Source organism: Malania oleifera, chromosome 13 (genome assembly GCF_029873635.1).
Source record: "Malania oleifera isolate guangnan ecotype guangnan chromosome 13, ASM2987363v1, whole genome shotgun sequence".
NCBI lineage: Eukaryota > Viridiplantae > Streptophyta > Magnoliopsida > Santalales > Ximeniaceae > Malania > Malania oleifera.
In genome coordinates this window covers 10268047-10292175 of record NC_080429.1, presented here as the reverse complement: position 1 = coordinate 10292175, position 24129 = coordinate 10268047, and the positions used below count along the sequence as shown (strand labels likewise).

Below are 24129 nucleotides of genomic sequence, written 5' to 3'. Positions count from 1 at the left end.
GATTGACTCATGCTAAAGTGATAATTTGAAGATTCTAAAAGGAACTGTCGTGCATTGATTGGAAATGGATCAAAAGAGTAATCTAAGTGGTAGTCTTTAACAAATTAAGTTAAATATTGTGTTTTAACTTATGCTTGCTTTGTGCTTGATAGTTTTCTTTGTGGCACCTTAACAAATATGCATCACAACATCTATTTGGGCCCTAAAAGTCGTACAATGCATGAAAATAATAACAAAATGCCAAAGGAGATTGCATTGTGTATTTTAATTTGTTAGTCGGAATGTTTCATTAACCATGTTTTGATGATAAGAAATTATTTTGGTTAATTATTTTGCTTTTAAAGATGTGATTAGCCATTTAAGGTTGAACGGGTTAAAGAGTTGAGAAAAGTTTTTTGAAGACTTAAATTGGTTCAAGTTGTATTATTTTCTCTTTATTGTATTGAGCTTTATTATATAAATCTTTAAGAATACTAAAGACATAACACTTTAGGTATTAAACAAACAAAAATATTGAAAAGGAGACCAAAACTAGGCTTTTGAGCATGGGGCAGTCGACCAGTCCAGGCAGAAGTTGGAGCCAGTCAACCGGCCCCTAAAGGTAGTCAACGATTTGCCCAATTTTTTTACAATAGTTTGATTATCAAGTCAACCAGAATTTGTGAGTGATCGACTAGCCATACCTGAAAACTTTTCTAATAGGCATAAAATGACTAGTTTTTCTCCAATCTCTATATATATGCCCATTTAAGTATAGAGAACGCATGTCAAGCACTCAAAACTGATTTATCAAGTGATAAAACTCTTTCTCTCTCAAAAATTCTCTGTGTTCAAACTTGCTTCTTATTGAGAAATTTTAGAAAACTTGCCATCTCCTCATCTATTCTTGTAAACCATTCATTGTGAGAAAAATCTCTTGTGTATTTATTGTTTGTTTGTAAGGTTGATGACCTTGCCTTTGCAAAAGTAAGGAGATTGTAAAAGATGTCCTTGCCACTGTTAAAGCAAAGGGGTGAAACCTCAACGTGGTTGACCTTGAGAGAGTGGACGTAAGTCAAGCTGTTGAACCATTATAAATTCCCTTGCAATCTCTCTTCTTTACTCTCGTTTATTTAAATTGTTCTTTATTAGTATATTTGCTTAGATTGTGTAATTAGTTTTAAATTTTGAAATCAAACATTTTTAATTTTTATTAAACCCAAATCATCCCTCCTCTTGGGTTGTCTTTTGGGCCAACATAATTATCTTTTACTCAAATGATGATAATAGGACTATGAACACAACTTTGATTACCAGGATCCCTTGAGATTAAAAGCCAACAAAAAGCTAAAAAATTGTTAAATAGGGGAGGAAATCTCTATTAATCAAGCAATTTATAGTTACAATAAGCTTAATGAAATAACACCCATTAGGTGGACTACTTTATTCTCTTCATACTATGACAAGCAAAAGACACCCAAAAGCAAGAAAGAAAATGAAAAGGTAATTAAAATAAAGAGGAAACATTGATATACAGTTGTGTTTCTCAGAGGAAGAATGCTCCCAAACTAATAGATTGGACTATCTTCAAATGATGTTGTTCAACATAATGAGATTGTGCACGAACAATCTTTAAGCTTTTTTTTTTTTTTCTTCCTATTTAATCATTATAAGTGGCCAAAAAGGATACGTAAATGTCAATACAACAAGTGAAGAAACCAATGGTCACAAAGATGTAAAATGCATCTTTATCACTAAGAAAATCTCCCAACAAAATTGGATAAGTCGAAAACTTTAAACTATATACCTTCCATAAGGAAAGTCGTGCACTTAATGAAATATCTTCATGCCTAATTTGGTTGCATCAATATTGTACAATATGTAGTAGAAAATTGTCCTTTCAACAACCATTCCAAATCCCTGTGAGCCCCTACGATTTTAAACTTTTTTGCAATCTTTGTCCTCTCCATGACCAACTAAAGTTTTGGAATAAAAATTTGAAGAAATGGAACTTTTATTCATTGATAAAATTGAGAAAATACAAAAGTTGAGAAATGATTTTGTATAATAATTTTGCTAAATAATCTATGAATGAAGTATACTTCTTTTGGTATCCCTTTACAATGTGTCGATGCTTTCAAACAGCTTCATTGCTTTGACAAAAGAGAATTGAAGCTTCTACAAAACCTATGCAATATATTTGTTTGGGTCAAATCAAGGGCACAAAGAATACTATGAGCTACAACTTTAGTCATAGAAACACAATTTGAGATATTTGAATATAGAAAAAAAATTAAAAGAAAAGAAAGCAAGCTACCTGAGACGATGGAATAAGATTGTGACATGTTTTGTCACAAGGATATGGACAATCAATCTCCTTGCTTATGTTCCTACTGAAGTACCAGTCCCCTACTGCTTTTGCAATGGTCTGCAAAAGAAAAGCTTATTTTTACACACATTACAATACATAACATTTTTAATCATCATAACAAGTAACGAAATTTAGAAGTTGTAGTCAATTTCAAGTGTATGCAATAAGCCATAATGCCATGAAGAGTGTTGGTATGTGACTTATATTCTGAGTGGAACGCATGTACCAAGGAAAGCACCGTGAAGTGAGGGACAAAAAGAGAGTTGTAGGGTGTAGCCATTGAAGGCAACCCGTTGATAGTTTCAGGCAGTAGCTGCGAGGTGTTTCTTTCTGCTCCAAACTGTTGACGGTTTTAGTCAGCGCAAGTAATGGATTTTCGAATCCAAGATCAATATATTGGGCTAATTGGAGGGATTTCCTCTAGAGGATTACTACATAAGTGTTTTAGATCAACGATAGGTTTTTTGTATGCATTATATTGATATATAATCATGATCATTATGTAACCCTAGATGGGATTGAGCTTGTAAGCTTCATTGTTGATAGTGAAAACAACTGCTGCTCCCGCAGAAGTAGGCAAATTGCCGAACCACGTAAATTTCTTGTGTTTTGATTGTTGCTTTCATTGATTCTCATTGTTGAGTGATTGCTAAGTTCGTATAGTTCATCATCGAGTACTTGCTTGCTTGTTCCATTGATTGTTCATGAGAGTTTGTGTGAGCTCATCCATTGCGCACATTCAGTGCCAACAATTGGTTTTTGAGGGCTAATTTTTAAGAAAAATAATCGGTATCAAACCCGGGTGATTATTAGTGTGGTGAACAACAATTGGTATCAAAGCTATTGCTTCTCAATGGATGCGATTTCTTCTGCAAGGTTTGAGGTTGGTAAGTTCAATGGAACAGGGAACTTTGGGCTATGACAGAGGAGGGTGAAGGACTTGCTGGTGCAGTAAGGGATGGTGAAGGGTCTATACGGAAAGAAGTCGGAAAGCATGGACGATGCAATTTGGAAGGAGCTAGAAGCAAAGACTATGTCCACTACCAGGTTATGTCTGGTCGAGGAGGTGTTGTATCACGTCATAGATGAGGACTCGCCGACAGTGATTTCGTTGAAACTGGAGCGCCAGTACATGTCCAAGTCATTGATGAACAAGTTGTATCTTAAGAAAAAGCTTTATTGGCTTAAAATGGCAGAGGGTTTGGACTTGACTCAGCACATTAACACATTTAATAAAATCATTAGTGGTCTGGGGCGAGTTGACATGAAGTTCGAGGAGGAGGAAAAAACGTTGATGCTACTGAATCTCCTACCTACATTGCCTACATACAAGAATCTGGTTACGATGCTGACTTGGGGGAAAGAAATCCTGGAGTTGGAGGACATCATGAGTGCATTGCTGGGGTTCCATTAAAGGAGAAGGCTAGCGATGAGGGTTCACATGGTGAAGGGCTCGTGGCAAAGGACAATCAAGATCATAGGAGAGGCAAGTCCTGGAGTGGATCGAGTGGTAATAAAACTCAATCCAGGAGGAGGAAGGACATTTTCTATTTTTAGTGTAGGAAACTAGGGCACATAAAATCAAAATTTCTGGAGTTGGAGAAAGGGAAGGAAAAGGCTCAAGAAGGTTCGTCAAAATCCGAGAATGTTCTGGATGAAGGAGACTCAGGGAGCAGTGATTGTGAGATGCTTTATGTTGCATCAGGTTTAGAACACTTCACGGGTTCTTGGATCCTAGACTCAGGATGTTCTTTTCACATGACGTCCAACAAAGTGTGGTTCACCACTTACACATTGGTAAGTCATGGTTCCGTTTTGATGGAAAACAGTGCAGACTGGAAAGTTGTCAGAATAGGGGATACTAGGATCAAAATGTACGATGGTGTGGTAAAGACATTGTGTGGGGTAAGACAATACCTGATCTACGGAAGAACGTGATATCATTTGGTGCTTTAGATTGTAATGGGTATAGTTACAAGTCTGAAGTCGGGATGGTGATGGTGTGGGAAGGCACTTTTTTAATGGTGATGAAGGGATAAAGGATGGTAGGAAATCTCTATACATTGCAAGGTAATACAATTGTAAGTGAAGCTGTAGCTGAGAGTTCTGAGTCAGGTAATACCGTTTAGTGTAACATAACCACACGCAAAACAATGGGTATTATTAACTACATTGGTGTGGATGTTTGAGGACCGGTGAGGGCAACATCATGAGTTGGACATGGGTATTTCATAAGGTTGTTACGAAAGGTTTGGAGGTATTTCATGCGACACAAGTTAGATTTGTTTGCTAGGTGTAACTTGTGGCTGAGGTGGAGTACCAAGCCGGGGGAGAATTCCTCAGGTCAGATATTGGTTCTGAATACACTGGTGTTCAAGGAGTTTTGTGAGTAGGGCATGGTGTATGCAGGGCTTGCAAGTGACTTATTGGCGAAGTTAGCGAGTACAACGTGTTTCTCGGTTAATCGATCGTCAAAAGTATCATTAGATGGGAGAGTTGCATGAGAGGCTTGGATTGGTTATGCGGTAGACTTTGGAGGTCCAGCTATGGACGTTTCTAATGAGGTAGGATCTAGGCTTGGTGTGATGTTTAGACAGTGCATCTTTATGGTATATAAGAAATATGGGTTCAAGCTGGGTGATCCAATGACAAACAGGGTGGTGATTGGTGGAGACATGGTTTTTTTATGTGTTAAAACCATGGGATAACATACTCAGGTAGATAGAGAGAAATGGGTGTCAAAAAGCTGCAGTAGCAGCAATGAACATGTTTTGTAGATGGAGTAGGAGACTCAGGGCAAAAGTGCAGGGAGTTCTAACACAGGAAACTTGCGGTATCATATGAAAAATTGGAATAGAAAAAAGACTGTGATATAGGTGGAATTTCAGACTTAGGGCAGAAATAACGGTCGTCATAATGCAGGGAGTTCAAGCTCGGGAGACTAGCAGGATCACAATGGACTTAGAGGCACTATCAGGACACCGCCTAGGTATGATCTGATGTCTTATGCAACCATTACTACCAAGAAGGATCTTACTGCCTTTCAGGAGGCAGTGCACAACCAAAAGAAGGGTATATGGATAGGTGCCATGGTGGAGGAGATGGAGGTATTGTATAAGAATCAGACGTGGGGGTTGGTGAAGCTCCTAGAGGGGGAGAGTGAGATAGGCTACAAGTGGGCAAGTATTCTGCTGTTTTATGTGAGTGACATGTCGATTGTTGGGAAGGTTCAAACTTAGGTAAATCATTCGGAGAATCTATTCAGAATGGAAGTTGACATAAAGGTGTCGGGTACTGCTAAGAGTGTTCCTAGGTTGGAGATTCGCAAGGTTAAAGTTACATGGAGATTGAGATTATCTCGAGGTAACTTTTGTAGTCATAGTTGCGGGGAGACTGGTGTTATCTTAGGGTGGTTGTGTGGACAAAACTATATGGATATTGCGGTTATCTCAAGGTGGTTTTGGGGATCGGGTGTTGGAGAGGTTTAACATGGTTGATGTTATATCGGTCACCAGTACACTGTTGGCGAATCTAAGTAATTAAATATTCTACCGCTCAGTACTCAAGGATTAACGGTGATGTTCGAGTTGTGTCAAAGGTTTCCTATGCCAGTGCAATTGGGTACTTTAGTGGGCAACAGAGGGTTCCGCCAGTTGTGCAGTTCACAGATGGAGGCTACATAGGGTACTTGGATGATAGGAGGCTTACAACGAGGTATGTTGTGGGAAGGCCTAATTGTTGGAAGTCCAGGGTACAATCTCGGGGTGCGCTGGTTACAACTAGATTAGAGTACTTGGCAGAGGCAGAGGCTACCAAGGTGGCATTGTGGTTTAAAGGATCATTTAGGGAACTAGGTGTCCAGTTAGGTGGAGTTCCTATTACCACGGTCAAGTTCAAGCATGGCTTGAACTTGGTTTACGTCTCCGGGTGTTAAATGGGAGGCGCGTCACAATCTACTAGCTCGAGTAGATGTGGTGATAGGTACTATTTCCATTTTGTCAAATAATGTTGTAGTGTTGTTTGATTTAGGTGCAACACACTCTTTCGTAGCTCGGGGATTGGTTAAATTGTGCGGGGTAAAGACTTAGTTATTAGATGTCGAGTTAGGTGTGGTCACGTCGGCAGGGTCAGTTGTGGTGTGTAGTAAGGTGATCAAAGACTACCTAGTGGAGATTTAGGGGAGAACGTTGCCTGCTAGCCTAATTTTTTTTGACATGCATGGGTTTGACGTCATTTTGGGGATGGATTGGCTGACATCCAGCTACGTCAGCATTGACTGCCACAGAAAGGAGGTAGTGTTCAGACCTCCAGGGGAGTAGAAGTTTAAATTTATCAGGTCGTGGGTACGCTCTGCACCATAGATCCTTTCAGCAATTTAGCCAAAGAGACTACTTCTAGAGGGTGGCTAGGGGTACCTTGTAAAAGAAGCACCGAATGAGGGACTTAAGTTGGAGGATATCCCAGTGATAAGGGAGTTCTCAGATGTTTTTCCTGAGGACTTACCGGGATTGCCTCCTGATCGCGAAGTGGAGTTTGCCCTCGAATTAAATCCAGGGATAGCACCAATTTCTAAGGCTCCATATAGAATGGCTCAAGCTGAACTAAAGGAGTTAAAGGAGCAGCTGCAGGAACTTCTTGATAAAGAGTTTATCAGACCGAGCGTATCACCTTAGGGAGCACCCGTGTTGTTCTTAAAGAAGAAGGATGGGTCGATGAGGATGTGCATTGACTACATGGAGATTAATAAAGTGACAGTGAAGAATAAGTTCCCGTTACCCCCTATTGACGATCTGTTTGACCAGTTACAGGGCACACAGGTCTTTTCCAAGATCGATCTATGATCCGGGTATCATCAGGTGAAGGTTAGGATAGAAGATGTTCCGAAGACCGCATTCAGAACTCAGTATGGTCATTATGAATTCTTGGTTATGCCGTTTGGATTGACAAATGCTCCTGCAGTGTTCATGGATATGATGAATAGGGTCTTCCACCAGTATTTGGACTAGTTCATGGTAGTATTTATTGATGATATACTGGTGTACTCAAAGAGCCCGGATGAACACGAGGAACATCTAAGGATAGTGCTTCAAGTGCTGAGAGAAGGAAAACTATTTGCTAAACTTAAGAAATGCGAGTTTCGGCTGGAACATGTTGCATTTTTGGGACATGTAGTGTCCAGGGATGGAATTTCAATGGACCCAAACAAGGTGGAGGCAGTAGTTGATTGGGCGAGACCGAAGAACGTGCATAAGATTAGAAGTTTCTTGGGTCTAGCAGGATACTATCGCCAGTTCATTGAAGGGTTTTCGAGGTTATCTAGTCCTTTGACACAACTTATGAGAAAAAATAGAAAGTTTGAGTGAACTAGTGAATGCAAGTAGAGTTCCCAAGAGTTGAAGCAATGACTACTCACAACCCCAGTAGTGACCATTCTGTCAGAAGAGGGTGGATTTGTGATCTACAGTGACACATCTCAAAAACGACTTGGGTGTGTATTGATGCAGTAAGAAAAGGTTATTGCGTATGCTTCTCGCCAACTCAAGGAGTACAAGAAGATCTATCCTACACACGACCAGGAGTTTTTGCATTAAAGATCTGGAGGCACTGCCTATATAGTGAAAAGTGCGAGATATTTACTGATCATAAGAGCCTCAAGTACTTTTTCACCCAGAAGGAACTGAATATGGGGCATAGGAGATGACTTGAGTTGATTAAGGACTACGACTGTACCATTTGTTACCACCCAAGAAAGGCTAATGTGGTAGCTGATGCTTTGAGTCGTAAGTTGGTGAATGCGTCAGTTTCAACAATTGTTGTGCAACATGAGATCATGATGGACCTAGAGAGGTTGAGTGTAGTGTTAGTGGACAGGAATTCACAGGCATTCATTGCTAGTCTAATTATTCAGCCAACCTTATAAGAGAAAATTAAAACCGCTCAGACGAAAGACGCAAAATTAATGGAAATTGTGGAGAAAGTATGGAGCGGGCAGCAACTAGACTTCAATGTTTCTGAGGATTGAGTTCTTAGATTTCACACCAAGCTGTGTATACCTAATGATGCGAAGATTAAAATAACAATTCTGGAAGAGGCTCATTGCTCTCTCTATACTCTTCATCCGGGAAGTACGAAGATGTATAAAGATTTGTGAGAATCCTTCTGGTGGAGTAACATGGAGAGAGAGATTTCTAGATTTGTGGAATAGTGTCTGACATGCTAGAAAGTAAAAGTAAAGCATCAGAGGCCAGCGGGACCACTTCAACCACTTGATATCCCTAAGTGAAAGTGGGGGCATATCTCGATGGACTTCGTATCGGGATTGCCTTCAGGGGTGCATGGACAGAATGTCATATGGGTAATAGTGGATCGTCTAACGAAGACTACGCACTTCGTTCCAATCAGAGTCAGTTATTCTATGAATAGGCTAGCAAAGCTTTATATGCAAGAGATTGTGTGACTTCATGGCGTCCCGGTTTCCATTATTTTAGAACTAGATCCACATTTCATCTCTTGGTTCTGAAAGAGTTTGTAGGAAGCCTTAGGATCTCAACTCACTTTCAATGCCGCATTTCACCCGCAGACGGATGGGCAATCCAAGAGGACCATTCAGATTCTAGAGGATATGCTACGGGCATGTGTGGTGGATTTTGGGGATAGTTCGATTTGCTATCTACCACTTTTTGAGTTTGCATATAATAACAGTTATCAGGCCAGTATCGAGATGGCACCATATGAGGCTTTGTATGGCCACCAGTGCTGATCTCCATTGTACTGGGATGAGGTGGGCGAGCAGTAGATTTTGGGGCTGAAATTAGTTCAGCAGACCTCTACAAATGTCGAGCATATCAGGGAGAGGATTAAAGCAGCACAAAGTCGACAAAAGAGTTATGCGGATACTCGCCGACGGGAGCTAGAGTTCGAGATTGGTGATATGATATTTTTGAAGATTGCTCCGATGAAAAGGGCGATGAGGTTTGGGAAGAAAGGCAAGTTGAGTCCTAGGTACATTGGTCCATTCGAGATCTTAGAAAGGATTGGTCCAGTTGCCTATCGAGTGACATTACCCCCAGTGTTGTCTAGAGTTCATAATATTTTTCACGTATCAATGCTGAGGAAGTACGTGCCAGATCTTTCGCACGTGATAAGTTATGAGCTTTTGGATATCGAGGATGCTTTGGCATACGAGGAGGTACTAGTTCAGATTCTGGATCAGAAAATATAGGAACTGCGTACAAAGGACATACCGTTAGTGAAGGTGCTGTGGCATAACCATGCAGTTGAGGAGGCTTCTTGGGAATTAGAAATAGAAATTCACCAGAAGTACCCACAGCTTTTCGAAGAGACTTGGTGCTAGACAGTTCAGTATGGTAGCACAGGTAAGCGTGGGTTTTGTATGCAAGTTAGGTAAGGTAAGTTGGTTAGTTTTGTTAGTTATTTTCGGTTTTTTTTATGGATGGTCTTTGGGAGAGTATTGTTTGATATTGTAATCTCCCAATACATTGTGTGCAACCATAGTATTCCTTCGCCATAACTGAGGGCATTTAATAAACTTGGGACGAGGCTGCTATGTGTGTGGCTGCCGACTCTTCTGTAGAGATGGATCGTACGATAAGGTTGTAATCGGTAAAACTTAGCAATTTTGAGGACGCAATTTTTATAAAGAGGGGAGATTGTAGAAACCTAAACCATGAAAATAAAATAAATAAATAAATAAAGAAGAAAGTAAAATTTAAAAGGGCAAAGCAGTAAGACTCGTCAACGAATCCCCTGTTTTCGTTGATGAGTTCCCTTCTGTGACTCATCAACGAAGTTCAAGCATTGTTGATGAAGAAATCCTGAGCGACAGAAAAACTTCAGGCTTAAGGTTTGTCGACGAACCCCTTATTTCATCAACGAATGCTCTTCTGTAATTCGTCGACGAATGCCCCAATTCGTCGACAAAGTCGGCCGAGTCAACGACCTATAAATAGGTTATAAATTACTTCTTCATTAAGAAAACAAATCTCTCTCTCTCTCTCTCTCTCTCTCTCTCTCTCTCTCTCTCTCTCTCTCTCTCTCTCTCTCTTTTTGTAAAACCACACACCCCACCCTTTCGCTTTTCTATTTTTCTCCGTTTGTCACCTGAATCAACGATCGGAAGTCACCACAAGGATTTGGGGAGAATTCTCTATGAGTTCATAGAAACGGAATCGTGTTTTGGGGTTTTCTAGGCATCACTCCAAAGTTGAGGTAAGGCTAGAAATGGGCTATTTATCTAGCATTTAACTAATTAAAGGGGGTGTATGGGCCTAGGGATGTTTAATGATTATTATTCTGGGGTTGAGTTGTTTGAACTGGGGAAATGTGTTTTCAGGGTTTTGGAGCCCATGTCACCTTTGGTTGGGCTTTAGGAGCGTCGTAGGAACTCTCTCAGTAAACAGGTAAAGGGATTAAGTTAATTTAGGATTTTATTAAAGTTGAATCGATTAAACTGCTATATATATATATATATATGTATATATATATATATGTATATTTATGATTTCAAGGGTTATTTTGAAAACCGGCCATTCAAGTGAACTTTATAAATTTAGGATATATGATATGGTATTTTGGATAAAATGAACTGTGGAAAACTGGGTTTTATCTTATGAACTTCAAATTGTGTTTTCTTGGTTGTTTAAATGGCTATATTCAAATATTGAAATTGTGTGGCAGGTGAATAATCAGTATGAATTATGGTATAAATAAATTTGGGTATGGTTGCGAACTACTGAATTGTTTGTGAAAATACTGTAACTGCCTTTGTGAAATTCTGGGTTGTATTTAACGGCTGTGAGCCGGGCTATATTTAACGGTCGAGGGCTGGGTTGTATATGACAGTTAAGAGTCGAGTTTATTTGACGACCGGGGGCCGGGTTTTGTGAAATGGCAGGTTTTATACAGAATGAAATTTATACTATAGTTTTATTATTTAAATTGCATGATATGGTACAAGAACCATGAGGACCAGTTGTATTGTGAGCATGGTACCGTTGTTAGGGAATTATTATTTGGTCATGTGTGCCCACACTAGATTGAGAGGTGTAGGGTGGTTTCAGCTGATTCGCCTATGTAGAGGTGGTATCTTCCCTAGGGTCCGGACCAGGAAGTGGTAAGGTAATTGGACCTGCAACTGGGTTGCGGATGCGTGCAGGTGTATATTAGCAGATGGATATTTTGACTTTGTCTGAGTTGATCCCCCAAGGCTAAGTCGAGCCTTCAGGTCGCACAACCCATCATAGGGGTTAAGCATGTCGTTAGTCCCAAGGAGTGTCTTTTATGCATATATGTTAATTTATCTAAATGGTGTTATTATTTACTGAACTGGTTTATATGGTGGAAATGAAAAGGGTATTTTCAACTGTGTAGAGTGAGTATAATGTATAACTGCTATTTTCGATTAAATGGAGAATGAAATGTTTTCTGTATACACTAAAACTCATGTTGGCCACACACTGATATTAACTTAAGCTGCCTTACTAAGAAATGTCTCATCCCAATATACAAATTATCTTTTCAGGACCATCTCAAGGTCGAGTACAGTGAACTCCGGGGCAGGGTGATAACCAGTTTAGTTTTTTTGAGTGTCTGTAAGAACTCTACTGTATTCAAGTTATGTGTGAAGTTTCCTAGATATGTAATATGGTCGTAGGGACTGAGTTAGTTTTCTTTCTTTTGGTTGGAATGTAATATGGATATCGAGAGACTTTTATATATATATATATTAGTAGTTTAGAACTCTGGAAATGGATTTTGGAGAATGTTTTATTTACTTCCGCTGCATTTATATAATGAATATGGTATCAGGTATACAAACATCACTAAAGTAGCACCTCAGACCCCACATAGCGGGTCGGGGCGTTACAATGTAACCCTAGATGGGATTTAGCTTGTAAGCATCATTGTTGATAGTGAAAATATCCGCTGCTCCCGTGAACGTAGGCAAATTGTCGAACCACATAAATTTCTTGTGTTTTGATCGTTGCTTTCATTTATTCTCATTTTTGAGTGATTGCCAAGTTCACATAGTTCATCATCAAGTGCTTGCTTGCTTGTTCTACTGATTGTTCATGAGATTTTGTGTGAGTTCTTCCGTTGCACACATTCGGTGCCGACAATTGGTTTCTAAGGGTTGATTGTTGAGAACAATAACAGGTATCAGACCCATGTGTTTATTGGTGTGGTGAACAACAAGGAGTAAACTTCTTAGGCACAAAAATCGTGGAGAATAAAATGACTTAGAATCAGGTATTCAGGTGTATACAAATTTGTTACAATGAATAGAGTTTCTAATCAATATAAAATGTTAAGTTAGGTAAAAATGTTATTGGCATTAGTAGATTAGCTATGCTTGAACAATGTTGAACAACACACATTTAGAAATTTATCTTTGGTTTGACATATTTAGGGCATGTAAATAGATTTGGGTTGGTCAATATTCCATACCTATATGCCCTTATAGTGATGGATTTAGTAGTTCTTAAACGGATTAAAGGTACTAACTGGGATGAACTTTGTGATATATAAATATCGGTCTATGTGTATTTCATGCAATTATTCATCACTTATGACTGTAGTATTTTTTATAGCAATGTTTTGTTTTATCAACCATATAATTATATTAGAATAAGTTATTTTTTTATGATAAATAGCTAGTTTTTATTTCAAAACATTACATGTTTTTTTTAATAGTTGGCGAGAAAGATTTTATATCTTTGGGAAGAGGAAAATTTCCTTAATATGATGAGATGGGGATACAAATAATGCTCCAAGGTGAATTGGCAGTAGACAGGGTGAACTACTCCTGGAGGGGTAGATTAAGGATTAAGGTTCAGCCCCTACTGCTTCAAATTCATCTAGTTTACATCCATATGTACATATCTCCTATGTGGACATGCATATACATGTACAATCAGTCGAAATGGCTTCATTTACAATAATCGACCAAGAATCATTATATGATCATATCTAAATAGACGAGCTTTGTCATATCGCCTGTGTAAACATTCATATACACAATTGCCCAAAATGAATTCATCTACAAAAATCAACCAAGAATCGCCTCTATGAACATATATGAGTAGACAAAGCAAGTGAAGTACCTTGTTGTTTACTGTCGGGGAGTCAATTGCAAACCATGTGTCTTGTGATTCACTTTGGCAATGAGCAAAGCAAGAATTTATAAACAGCCCTCCTCTTGTTGAATTTTTATAGAAAAATTCCAAAGCTGCAAGCATATCTTGCCTAAAATCTAAATAACAAAATTTGTCAACTTCTTTATATTGGTGAGATAATGCTGACTATGACACGACTATTAAAAGAACGAATTTACATAAAGTTTTGAAAAATTTGAACTAATATAAGGAGGATAACAAGAATTAATAACCTTGTAATATATTAATCTGTGCTGCATTACATGCTGTCACATTAAGCTTGCAGTGAAACCAGTGTCTTTGCAAATCAGCGGAAGGAGGAACCAATATATGATGAAACTGTACACATTAAATGTTGTATTCATCTTTTTATTATTTCATTGAAAATAATTCCATAATATATATAGGATCTCAAATCCATAGAAACGAGAGAGAGGAAATTAATTCGTACTTGGAATACATCGTATGCTGTGTTTAAAACAAAAAACGGTGTTGTGATGTACTTCAATGCGTACTGTGGGAAGAAACACTGTCAAAAGATGAAAAAAAATTTGTGAGGACCATATAGTAAACATAACAAAGTCATATATTTATATAAGTTGTAGTCCAAAAGTGTATAAAGTCGTACATCGGTGGGACGGTGGGGAGAACTCGTGCAGTTTTTATCCAAATTTTTTTCTATACCCTGTCAAATAAACACTTGTGAGTGCATATATGATCCACAACATGAATGGAACAAGAAGAGAATGGACACGAACAAATAGTCTGGCATAGGCATATGTCATAAAGAGCAACACCCACTCATGTAATACACACACACACACCCATAGTCATAGGCATGTTGTATATTTTCCTAACTAAGCTTTGTGATAACTGATAAGTTCAATTGATAGCTATGGTTTCTTGTGTTTAGTAATTGAATTGCAACTACTCCAAGCACTCCATTTAAGTAATTAACCAATATCATCATATAAATCTTTTAAGAAGAAATGGATGACAATTATCACAATTTTGACAATAGAATGTCGAGTGAAGCAAAGATTTTTTGTTAAAAGCCTTCAACTATATGGTGCATCATGAAGTGTATGCATTTGGAAAATGCATGAAATAATTACTACTATAATATGAGTGACAAAAGAATTTTGTACCTGTAAAGAGATAAGGTTCTCATAGAAGGTTCTCATTGAGTAATTGTGACTTATGTCTTGTCTGTGGAAAGCAACACTCAAAATATTAAATAAATAAATAAAGCGAGGCAACAATATATTGAACATATAATGAAATAAGGAAACAACATACGCATCAAGGAAAAATCCTGCATCACTCAAGCATTTCACACTAGCATTCCTTGGCAAGTGCCTAGTGAAGTTGGCACAATGCAAAAATGTTGACAATCCCCCTGCAGAGCAACCTGAAAGCAAAGCCTAACAAATGAATGTAACAAATAATTAGAGGTTTTGAACTTATATACTGACAATTGGGACAAAATTTTAGCTATTGTAGTCTGTGAATGTTCCCTGGTAAAAGGTTAATATAATCTACCAATTTGGCCATAATTTAGCTCATGACTCTACATTTGGAGGCAAAACTAAATAGTTGTAACAATATAAAGATTTTACCTTATGTGCTTTGCCTAATCCTCTAGGGAGTAGATCATGAATAATTGCTTCCCATATCTTTTGTCCCTTGAAATAAAGCAATGATGTCTGTCATAACGCATAAAAGAAAAGAAAAATATTGTTATTTTTGCACAAGATAGTCAAGATACTCATGATTATATGATCATAAAAGTTGCACAAGATAGTCAAGATACTCATGATTATATGATCATAAAAGTTGTTCAAATTGAAGAAAATTTATGATTGTCACTAACCACAACACACCCAAAAAAAAATACACATATATAAGTTTTGATCCATCCAATAGTGTACACACATAAACATTCTTTGCACTCAATCCTTTTAAAACTTGACCAATCCTCCCACCTTATGAATTAGCATAATATATATACATGTAAGTACATGTGTATGCGTGTGCGTGTGTGTGAATTACACATATGTGTTAGTCTATCTCCCTAAAATATCCCTAAAATACCCTTGTACCCTTGTATGCCTCCTCGTACCCTATAAAAGGGATGGTCGTGTATAGTTGCATTAGTACAAAAAGATTAATACATGGTATTGATTTTAACATGGTATCAGAGCCAAGTTAACCCTAAAATAGTATCTCCTCCGCTTAGCCGCCGTTCCGGACGACGTCGTCGTCATTGTTGGTAGCCGTTCCGGACGACATCGTCATCACCTCGCCAAACCGCTGCCGGTTCCGTCTCCCTCTGGTCTCCATCCGGCGTCCCTTTGGTTCCGTCTCCCTCTAGTCTCCGTTTGACTTCCACGGCCATCCATCGTCATTGGTATCTACTTCAAACTCTCTGTTGTCGCTCAATTGTTTGGAGCTCCTCAGCCTGTGTTTGAGATTCCATTGCCTCCACCACAGGCTCCACCGGGGAGGACTCTTCGTACGGGCTCCACTTGTGCGCGAGCAAGAGAGAGTACAAAGCCCAGTTCAGGTCACGCCCTTCTTCCCTTGCTCGACAAGGACGATGAAGAAACCCTTGAATCGTTGGAGAAGTAGAAGTAGGTTGAGGATCCAGAACCAGAAACCTTAGTGATCGCAGACGGTCCGTGAACTATCTTCCCCTGCTTTGGCCTTACCTGAACTGGGGCGGAAGCACGATCTCTTGTACTAAAAGAGGTCCGCGAACTTGAAGCTTTCATTTTGCACTGTTTGCTACAATTTTCATTTTGTTGAAGCTCTCCCTGTGCACTACACGCCAAGCGAGTCACCATCACTGACAAGCTACCTGCAGTTAGGTTACAGGGGCACAACCGAGGCTTGTTTAAGTTTATTACTATGCTACAATTGCTGCTATTGCCCTTGCATTTTTATTTTTATTTTTTTATATTTATTATAGCATTTTTAACTGATGTTGCTCGCCCTATAGAAATTGTTCTAAACGGCTCCAACTACAATGCATGGGCCCAGCATATGTCAATTTTTTTTTTATTGGTCGAAGATTATGGCGTTTTGTTACTGGAAAAAAAAACAAAAACCCACGAAAATTGACACGCAATCAACAGAGGAGTTTGATGAGGCTCTTTATGAATGGGAAAGTACTCACTGTAAGATTTTTTCTTGGTTTATTAATACATCTGTTTCTACTATTCAGAGTCTACTTCCTAAATTTCGTAATGCCAAACTTGCTTGGGATTTTTTGGCCAAATGGTACAACTGTGGTAGTGATGCTGGTCTCGAGTTTCAGTTGGAAATTAAGTTTTCCCAACTACGTTAGGAACCTGAACAATCTATTGCCGAGTTTCATGCTCAGGTTAGTGGCATTTGGGATCAACTTTCTCAATCTGACCCTACTTTTTCTGATGAGCAGTCGATTAAACTTTTTGCTGCATATCGGAATTGTCGTCAGTTTATATACTTTATGATGCATATCCGGGACGAATTTGAGAATACTCAAGCTTTTTTGTTACATCGCTCGCCTCTTCCTACACTTGAGGTTGCTTTTGTGGAGCTCATTTCTGAGGAGACATGCCAACAAACTCGTTGGGTTCATTCTACGGATATGGTTTTAGCTACTGCTCTTTCTTGTTCCTCTTCTTCGGCTACTCCTGCTGCAGCTGTTATATCTTCTAAACCGCGTTATTTTAATGGCCAGTGCCACTATTGTAAGGAATACGATCACCGTATTTCTGATTGTCCTAAGAAGAAGGTGAAGAATGCTCAGGATGCTCTTAAGGCTAAGGCTTCTTCCTCTTCCAAGCCTGTTGCTGCTGTCTCCACGAGCTCCTCAGTTTTTGCTCCATCTTTAACACCTCCTTTGTCGTCTCTTTCTGCAGCTGACCTTGAGGCAATTACCACCCAGGTTCTATCCCGCACTTCTACTGCCTTATCAATCTCCACAGGTACCTCTACACCTTGGTTTATTGATTCTGCCTGTTGCAATCATATGACCTCTGATTCCTCTTTAGTGACACATAAGCAGTCTTTAAATCCTATTCCCTTAATTTATACTGCTGATGGTTCACATATGTCTGTTAGTCATCTTGGTCATATTTCTACTCCTACTTTCTCTGTACCTTACACATATGTTGTGTCTAACTTGTCTCTCAACCTCCTTTCTGTTGGTCAACTTGTTGAATGTGGTTTGATCTTAACCTTTTCTCACAAAGGTTGTGATGTGTAGGATCTGAAGACGGGCCAACTTGTTGGGACAGGGCGTAGAGTTGGTCGCCTTTTCGAGCTTACATCTCTGCATTTGCCTCGTTCGTGTTCCCCTCCGTCTCTTTCCGTTGCAGTGTCTTTTGGTGTTTGGCATTCTTGTCTCGGTCATGCCCCATTGTCTTGTGTTCGGTATTTAGCTTCTAGTGGTTGTTTAGGAGATGTTAAATTTGAACATTTTGATTGTATGCCTTGTCAACTTGGGAAACAGAAAGCTTTACCTTTTAATGAAAGTACTTCTTTGTCTTCTATACCTTTTGATCTGATTCATTCTGATATTTGGGGACTTGCTCCTGTCCTTACTAAGGGCGGGTCTCGTTACTTTGTCATTTTTATCGATGATTACTCTCGGTATACATGGATTTATCTTTGCATGATCGCACTGGTTTACTTAATGTTTTTCGTGACTTTAAGCAGATGATTAAAACTCAGTTTGGTCGCACTATTAAAGTCTTTCGGTCCGATAATGCCCTGGAATATAGTTCTACCCCTTTCCTTGAAGAACTTCGAGAGGCTGGCACCTTATCCCATCGATCTTGTCCATTCACCTCCCAACAGAATGGTCGTGCCGAACGTAAGCACCGTCACATTCCTGACACTGTTCGCTCTCAACTCTTCTCTGCATCCCTCCCAGAATCCTTTTGGGGAGAAGCTGCTCTTACCGTTTTTACACTATTAATCGGGTTCCTACCCCTACTCTTTCCAATGAATCTCCATATGAGGCTCTCTATGGCAAGGTACCTAATTACTCTCTTCTCAAAGTCTTTGGTTATGCTTGCTTTGTTTTGCTTCCACCTCATGAACATACAAAACTTGAACCTCGCTCTCGTCTCTGTTGCTTTCTTGGTTATGGCATTGAACACAAGGGTTATCGGTGCTATGACCCCATAGCCAAGCGTCTTCGAGTCTCTCGGCATGTTCAGTTTTGGGAACACAAAATGTTCGCTAGTCTCTCTCCATTTTCTTCCAATTGTCTCTCATACTCCCCCATTTTCACTGATCATGTCGTTAATCCCTCTCCCGCTTTCTCTTCTAAAGCAGGTCATGCCAGCTCATCGGGTGATCGCTCTGCCTCTGCCGCTCCCGAACCTGGACCGTCTGATGATCCTTCTGTCGCTTCCACTCCGCCTGAGTCCACTGATTTGGATGTCCGTCGTTCTGGTCAAGTAAGGGCACCTCCTAACTATCTTAGTGACTTTCACTATTTTTTTACTCTCGACTCCCTTAACGAGCCTCGCAGTTATCGTGAAGCTTGTTTTGTTCCTGTTTGGCAGCAAACTATGTCTAAAGAACTTGCTGCACTTCACAAAACTCATACTTGGGACCTGGTTGACCTGCCTCCTGGTAAGACTGTAGTTGGGAACAAATGGGTGTATAAACGAAAAACAAACTCCACGGTTTTGAAGTACGACATAAAGCTCGTTTAGTGGCAAAGGGCTTTACTCAGGAATATGACATTGATTATAAGGAGACATTTGCCCCTATTGCTCGTATTACCTCCGTTCGCTCTCTTTTGGTTGTTGCCTCTGCTCGGCGGTGGCCTTTATTTCACATGGATGTCAAGAATACCTTCTTACATGGTGATTTGACTGAGGAGGTATATATGCAGCCCCTTCCTGGGTGTCCTCATTCTCCTAGTCAGGTTTGTCGTCTCCGCCGTGCTTTATATGGGCTTAAGCAAGCTCCCCATGCTTTGTTTGCGAAGTTCATCTCCACTATTGCCCAGCTTGGGTTTGCCTTTAGTCCCTATGATTCAGCTCTTTTTACCCGTCACACTACTACTGGCATCACTCTTCTACTACTTTATGTTGACGATATGATCATTACTGGTGCTGATACTTCTGGTATTCATGAGCTTAAGCAATTTCTGTGTCCACAGTTTGAGATGAAAGACCTTAGTTCTCTTCGCTACTTCCTTGGCTTAGAAGTGTCCCCAACCTCTGATGGCTACTCCTTGACCCAAGCTAAATATGCCTCTGATCTTCTCACACGTGCTGGCCTCACCGATTGTAAGATAACTGATAGTCCGCTGGAACCCAACATCAAACTCTATTTGACTAATGGGGAGCTCCTTCCCGATGCCACTCGTTACCGACAGCTTGTTGGGAGCTTGATTTATCTCACTGTCACTAGACCAGACATTGCCTATGCGGTGCACCTTGTTAGCCAGTTTATGTCGGCTCCTCGTTTCATTCACTATGCAACTGTTCTTCGCATCTTGCGATATGTGAAGGGCACCTTATTTCATGGCCTTTTCTTTTCCTCTCACTCATCTTTGACATTACAAGTTTATTTAGATGTTGATTGGGCAGGGAACCCTACTGACAATCGGTCTACCACTGGTTTTCTTTTTTTACTTGGTAACTCTCTTATCTCTTGGCGGAGCAAAAAGCAGACTTTGTTGCTCGCTCTAGCACTGAGGCTGAGTATCGGGCTCTCGCTGATACTACTTCTGAGCTTCTTTGGCTTCGTTGGCTTCTCCAAGATATGGGAGTTCCTCAGCCCTCGAGCACTCCGCTTTATTGTGACAATCATAGTGCTATCCAGATTGCTCACAGCGATGTCTTTCATTAACGCACCAAACATATCGAGATTGATTGTCATTTTGTGCGTCATCATCTTCAGTATGGGACACTTCGCCTCTTGTCAGTTCCTTCGGCTGATCAATTGGCTAATATCTTCACGAAAGCTCATCCACCTGGTCGTCATCGTGTTTTAGTCTGCAAACTCCAGATGTCATCTTCGATATCACCTTGAGTTTGAGGGGGTATGTTAGTATATCTCCCTAAAATACCCCTAAAATACCCTTGTACCCTTATATGCCTCCTCGTACCCTATAAAAGGGATGGCCGTGTATAGTTGTATTAGTACAAAAAGATTAATACATGGTATTGATTTTAACAATATGCATGTGCAAATTTGATAAACTAAAACATAATACAAGATATACCCCATTGCGAAACACTGCATCCCCAGCAAATGAAGCTCCATCACAGTACCTAAGCTTCACACGGTTCCAGTTGTAGAAATCTGCACAATTTAAGTCACAGTATCATGACTTTACATGTCACCCCTTACTTAGTTATGACAAACTTTAATTATAATTTTGACGTCAAAAAGTAAAAATGACCCTCTTTTTTTTTTGGAAAGAGTTGAAATTCACTCACATAGCGGTCTCGTCCCAAATTTATTAATAACCCTTATGACGAAAAAATACCATGAAAATAAAATAACACTTAAGGCTTACATAATAATCAATAAAACATTCTATGCATCAAACCAAACAAAAAAATGATCCATTAATATATTAATACTTTTATATAAAAGAAACCAGTGTTAGTCTCATGATAGGACTTTGTGATTTATTCATATTAATTTATACCAATTGTTGGACCAGCTGTCCTACATAAATCTATACGTTATATATTCTCTATGCTGACGCTGCTACATTTGTAAGTAGGAGCAAATTACACGCAGATAACATTGCAGAAGAGACAGAACGCGCACTATATTCCCAGAATATTTAACACAACAGATTTCCATGAGCATATCACATGTAATTGTCTCTTATTCGCACACTATATTCTCAGAATATTTAACACAACAGATTACCATGAGCATATCACATGTAATTGTCTCTTATTCCCTCTTTATGGCCGATTCACAAGAGAATTTTTTTATGAGGTCAGCTCATATGAGCTGTGGGCTATGTTCACGTGCCACAGAATATTTCAAAGCAAATTTTAAGGACCAATCATGCTTGCTTTAAATTGTTTATTTTTGTGCACCACCAAATCACCAATCATGCTGTCTTTAAAACCAATCATTTCTTTTAAAGGCTTTGTGGAGGCTTCCAAAGTCACATAACAAGAGCAGTCCATTTACTGTTCAATTCAATTCTACCCTCCTTAAAATTGTATGAAATAATCTCCAACATAGATGTGAAGGAGAATAATATTAAGAGACTGTAATTTAGAGCGGGTTTGGTGCAGATAACCAAGCTGTCAACTTAAAATGCTAAATAAACTTATTAATTTTTGACTCGTCAAAAATTGAACCAAGACCGAATTATTTTGATCACTTAGCCATTAATTTGGGCCAAAGTCCAGTGTTTAATTAAATCAAACTAATGAAGAAATTATATTTTTCATTCAAAAATAATTAAAAATTTTTATATTCCAAAAAAAAAGATGCTAATATATAGGACATCTCCGAGCTTGCTAGCCATGAGGTTCCCTGCTTTGTGAAGATAAGGGGAGGGTCGTCTCAGCATATGTAGCCTTACGCCTACTTTTATACATGAGGCTATTTTCCTTCGACTCGAATCCATGACGAATCGATCCAAAAGAGCAATCTTACCATTGATCTAAGGCCCGCCCTTAAAGGATATGTTTAAAAATCTTAAATTAATTAGATTATATATATATATATATATATAAATTTAAAAGAAACTAAACATGTGCTTGGGACCTTAAAATAAGACGCTAAATCTAAAATTTTGATTTAGTTTACATGAAATTTAATGTAGTTTTTAAATATAAATATAAATTTAAAAATTAAAAATCATGTTTTCAAAAACAATCTTAATGTAATTTATAATATATTTTGTTAAAGTTACGTAAATTCAAACTCAAGTAATTAATTTTAAGTCTGCAAACATAAAATACATGCATATTTACAAAATATTGATTTGGTTTGATTAATCGCGGGTATTGGACCAAATTCAAATCAAACAACAATCAAAGTACTTCGAAAACCAGAATCAGAATTGTGAATCAGTCTAATGCAATAACGCAAACACATCATCTGTTCCCAAGCGCGCGTGAATATCATGTGTAGTGCCTAATGGCATGCATGTGGTAGGACAAAAGGGCCAAGGCAGAGTCCATTGTTTTACGAATTATCACGGTTTGCCAGGCGCCAGCCGGCCCAGCCCTGCCCTCGTCATGGGAATCTCAGGGGTAATCATGATTACTCATAACTCAGTCACAGACTTTAGTTTTCCTAATTAACGCAGCTGTCAGAACACATGGGAGACGTTTGCCATTAATTTAGTCATGCATGATCGATCATAAAAGGAATTATAATTAATTTGTTTATGGATGAATTCAAACTCTGCATAGATTGTTTTTAAAAGTTTTGTTTCGGTTGAGAATTTAAATTTTAAAATAAAATAAAAATTAAGACTAATTTAATCAAGGAGCAAACTAATTAGAGCTGATTCAAATATTATTACTGCATGTTTAGAGAGATTTTTGGATTTAGAGTTATGTTTAATTTGGTTAAGATGATGCATAAAAATATATAAAAATTTGTTTAAATTTATTTAAATTCAAATCTAAAATTCAAAAACTCATATTTTTAAACACTATTAGAAGATTATGAAAAATAAAAGATTTATCTAAATGACGCAAAGACACATCTAAGGTAAGAACTTCACGCATTTCATAAACGTGAACAAGTACAACACAACTCAAGGGCAATTTGATCAATTCAATAACTTCGAGATGCAACAGAAGGGCCAGGGCTGCCAGGCTAAAGAACGGGGAAAAGGCTAGGGCGAGGTTGGAATTTGGGAACGGCCAATGGGCCGTATAGGCCCGTAGCCTTTTGCTTTGCCGTCAGCTGTTCATCACGTGACGGGTACGACGTAGAAAAAGTGCGCAACGTGGAAGGTGTCAAATGTTTGGCTATATTTCCGGGATTACCCTCATTAGCTAAAAGACCGTAGGTACTGCATTCTCGGATGATGATATTTATTGAGGATATTAATGTCCGGAGGATTAAAGGAACACAAAGCCCAAAGAATGCGGTACGGTGGCCCCGCCAATGATCAGTTGCATCTGTGATCTGTATACAAAAACAGACCTACTCTCTAAAATTCAATTCCATTTTTATAAATTTTAAATTAAAATATTAATTAACTTTACATGGACGAGTATTTAAGATTTTGGACATAAGATCTGTTTTAGTGAAAATTGACATTCCTACTTAAGTTAAAAATATTTAATACATTTACTTAAATAATTGATTTTGAAATATTTACGTCAAGCATAAAAAAAAGGTATATTATATCTATGAAGAAAATATTATGAGAAGTTTATGATTTTTTTTTAAATTTAATGATAATCAAATTTCATTAACTCTTTTTGTTAAATTTGAATGGAACCTAGTTTATTGTCTTTATGTTTTTCTAAAAATATATATATTTAAAAAATTCACATATTTTTATTAACTATATTATTAATTTAGAACTACAAAATTTTTCAAAGCAGAAACTTATTGCATTTTTAAGAAGAACAAATGATTTTATGA

At 38.5% G+C, this 24129-nt stretch overlaps 1 protein-coding gene across 5 annotated transcripts in view; it reads right to left on the bottom strand.

Annotated features, from left to right (window-relative positions):
- The window catches only part of LOC131146005 (pectin acetylesterase 9), a 37332-nt gene that overhangs the window by 5067 nt on the left and 8136 nt on the right, over positions 1 to 24129 (bottom strand). For 2 of the 5 annotated variants that reach the window (XM_058095247.1, XM_058095249.1), the window contains 10 exons: positions 20765 to 20844; positions 15144 to 15230; positions 14824 to 14948; positions 14673 to 14733; positions 14153 to 14209; positions 13976 to 14053; positions 13758 to 13863; positions 13474 to 13622; positions 2297 to 2407; positions 1976 to 2166 (listed from right to left, as the gene is read on the bottom strand). In XM_058095247.1, the coding sequence (XP_057951230.1) occupies positions 2158 to 2166; positions 2297 to 2407; positions 13474 to 13622; positions 13758 to 13863; positions 13976 to 14053; positions 14153 to 14209; positions 14673 to 14733; positions 14824 to 14948; positions 15144 to 15230; positions 20765 to 20844 (863 nt within the window). In that variant the 3' untranslated portion in view covers positions 1976 to 2157. Of the gene's footprint in view, positions 1 to 1975; positions 2167 to 2296; positions 2422 to 13473; positions 13623 to 13757; positions 13864 to 13975; positions 14054 to 14152; positions 14210 to 14672; positions 14734 to 14823; positions 14949 to 15143; positions 15231 to 20764; positions 20845 to 24129 lie in introns of those variants that run through there. The other 3 variants (XM_058095248.1, XM_058095246.1, XR_009134209.1) reach the window with 2 other exon arrangements.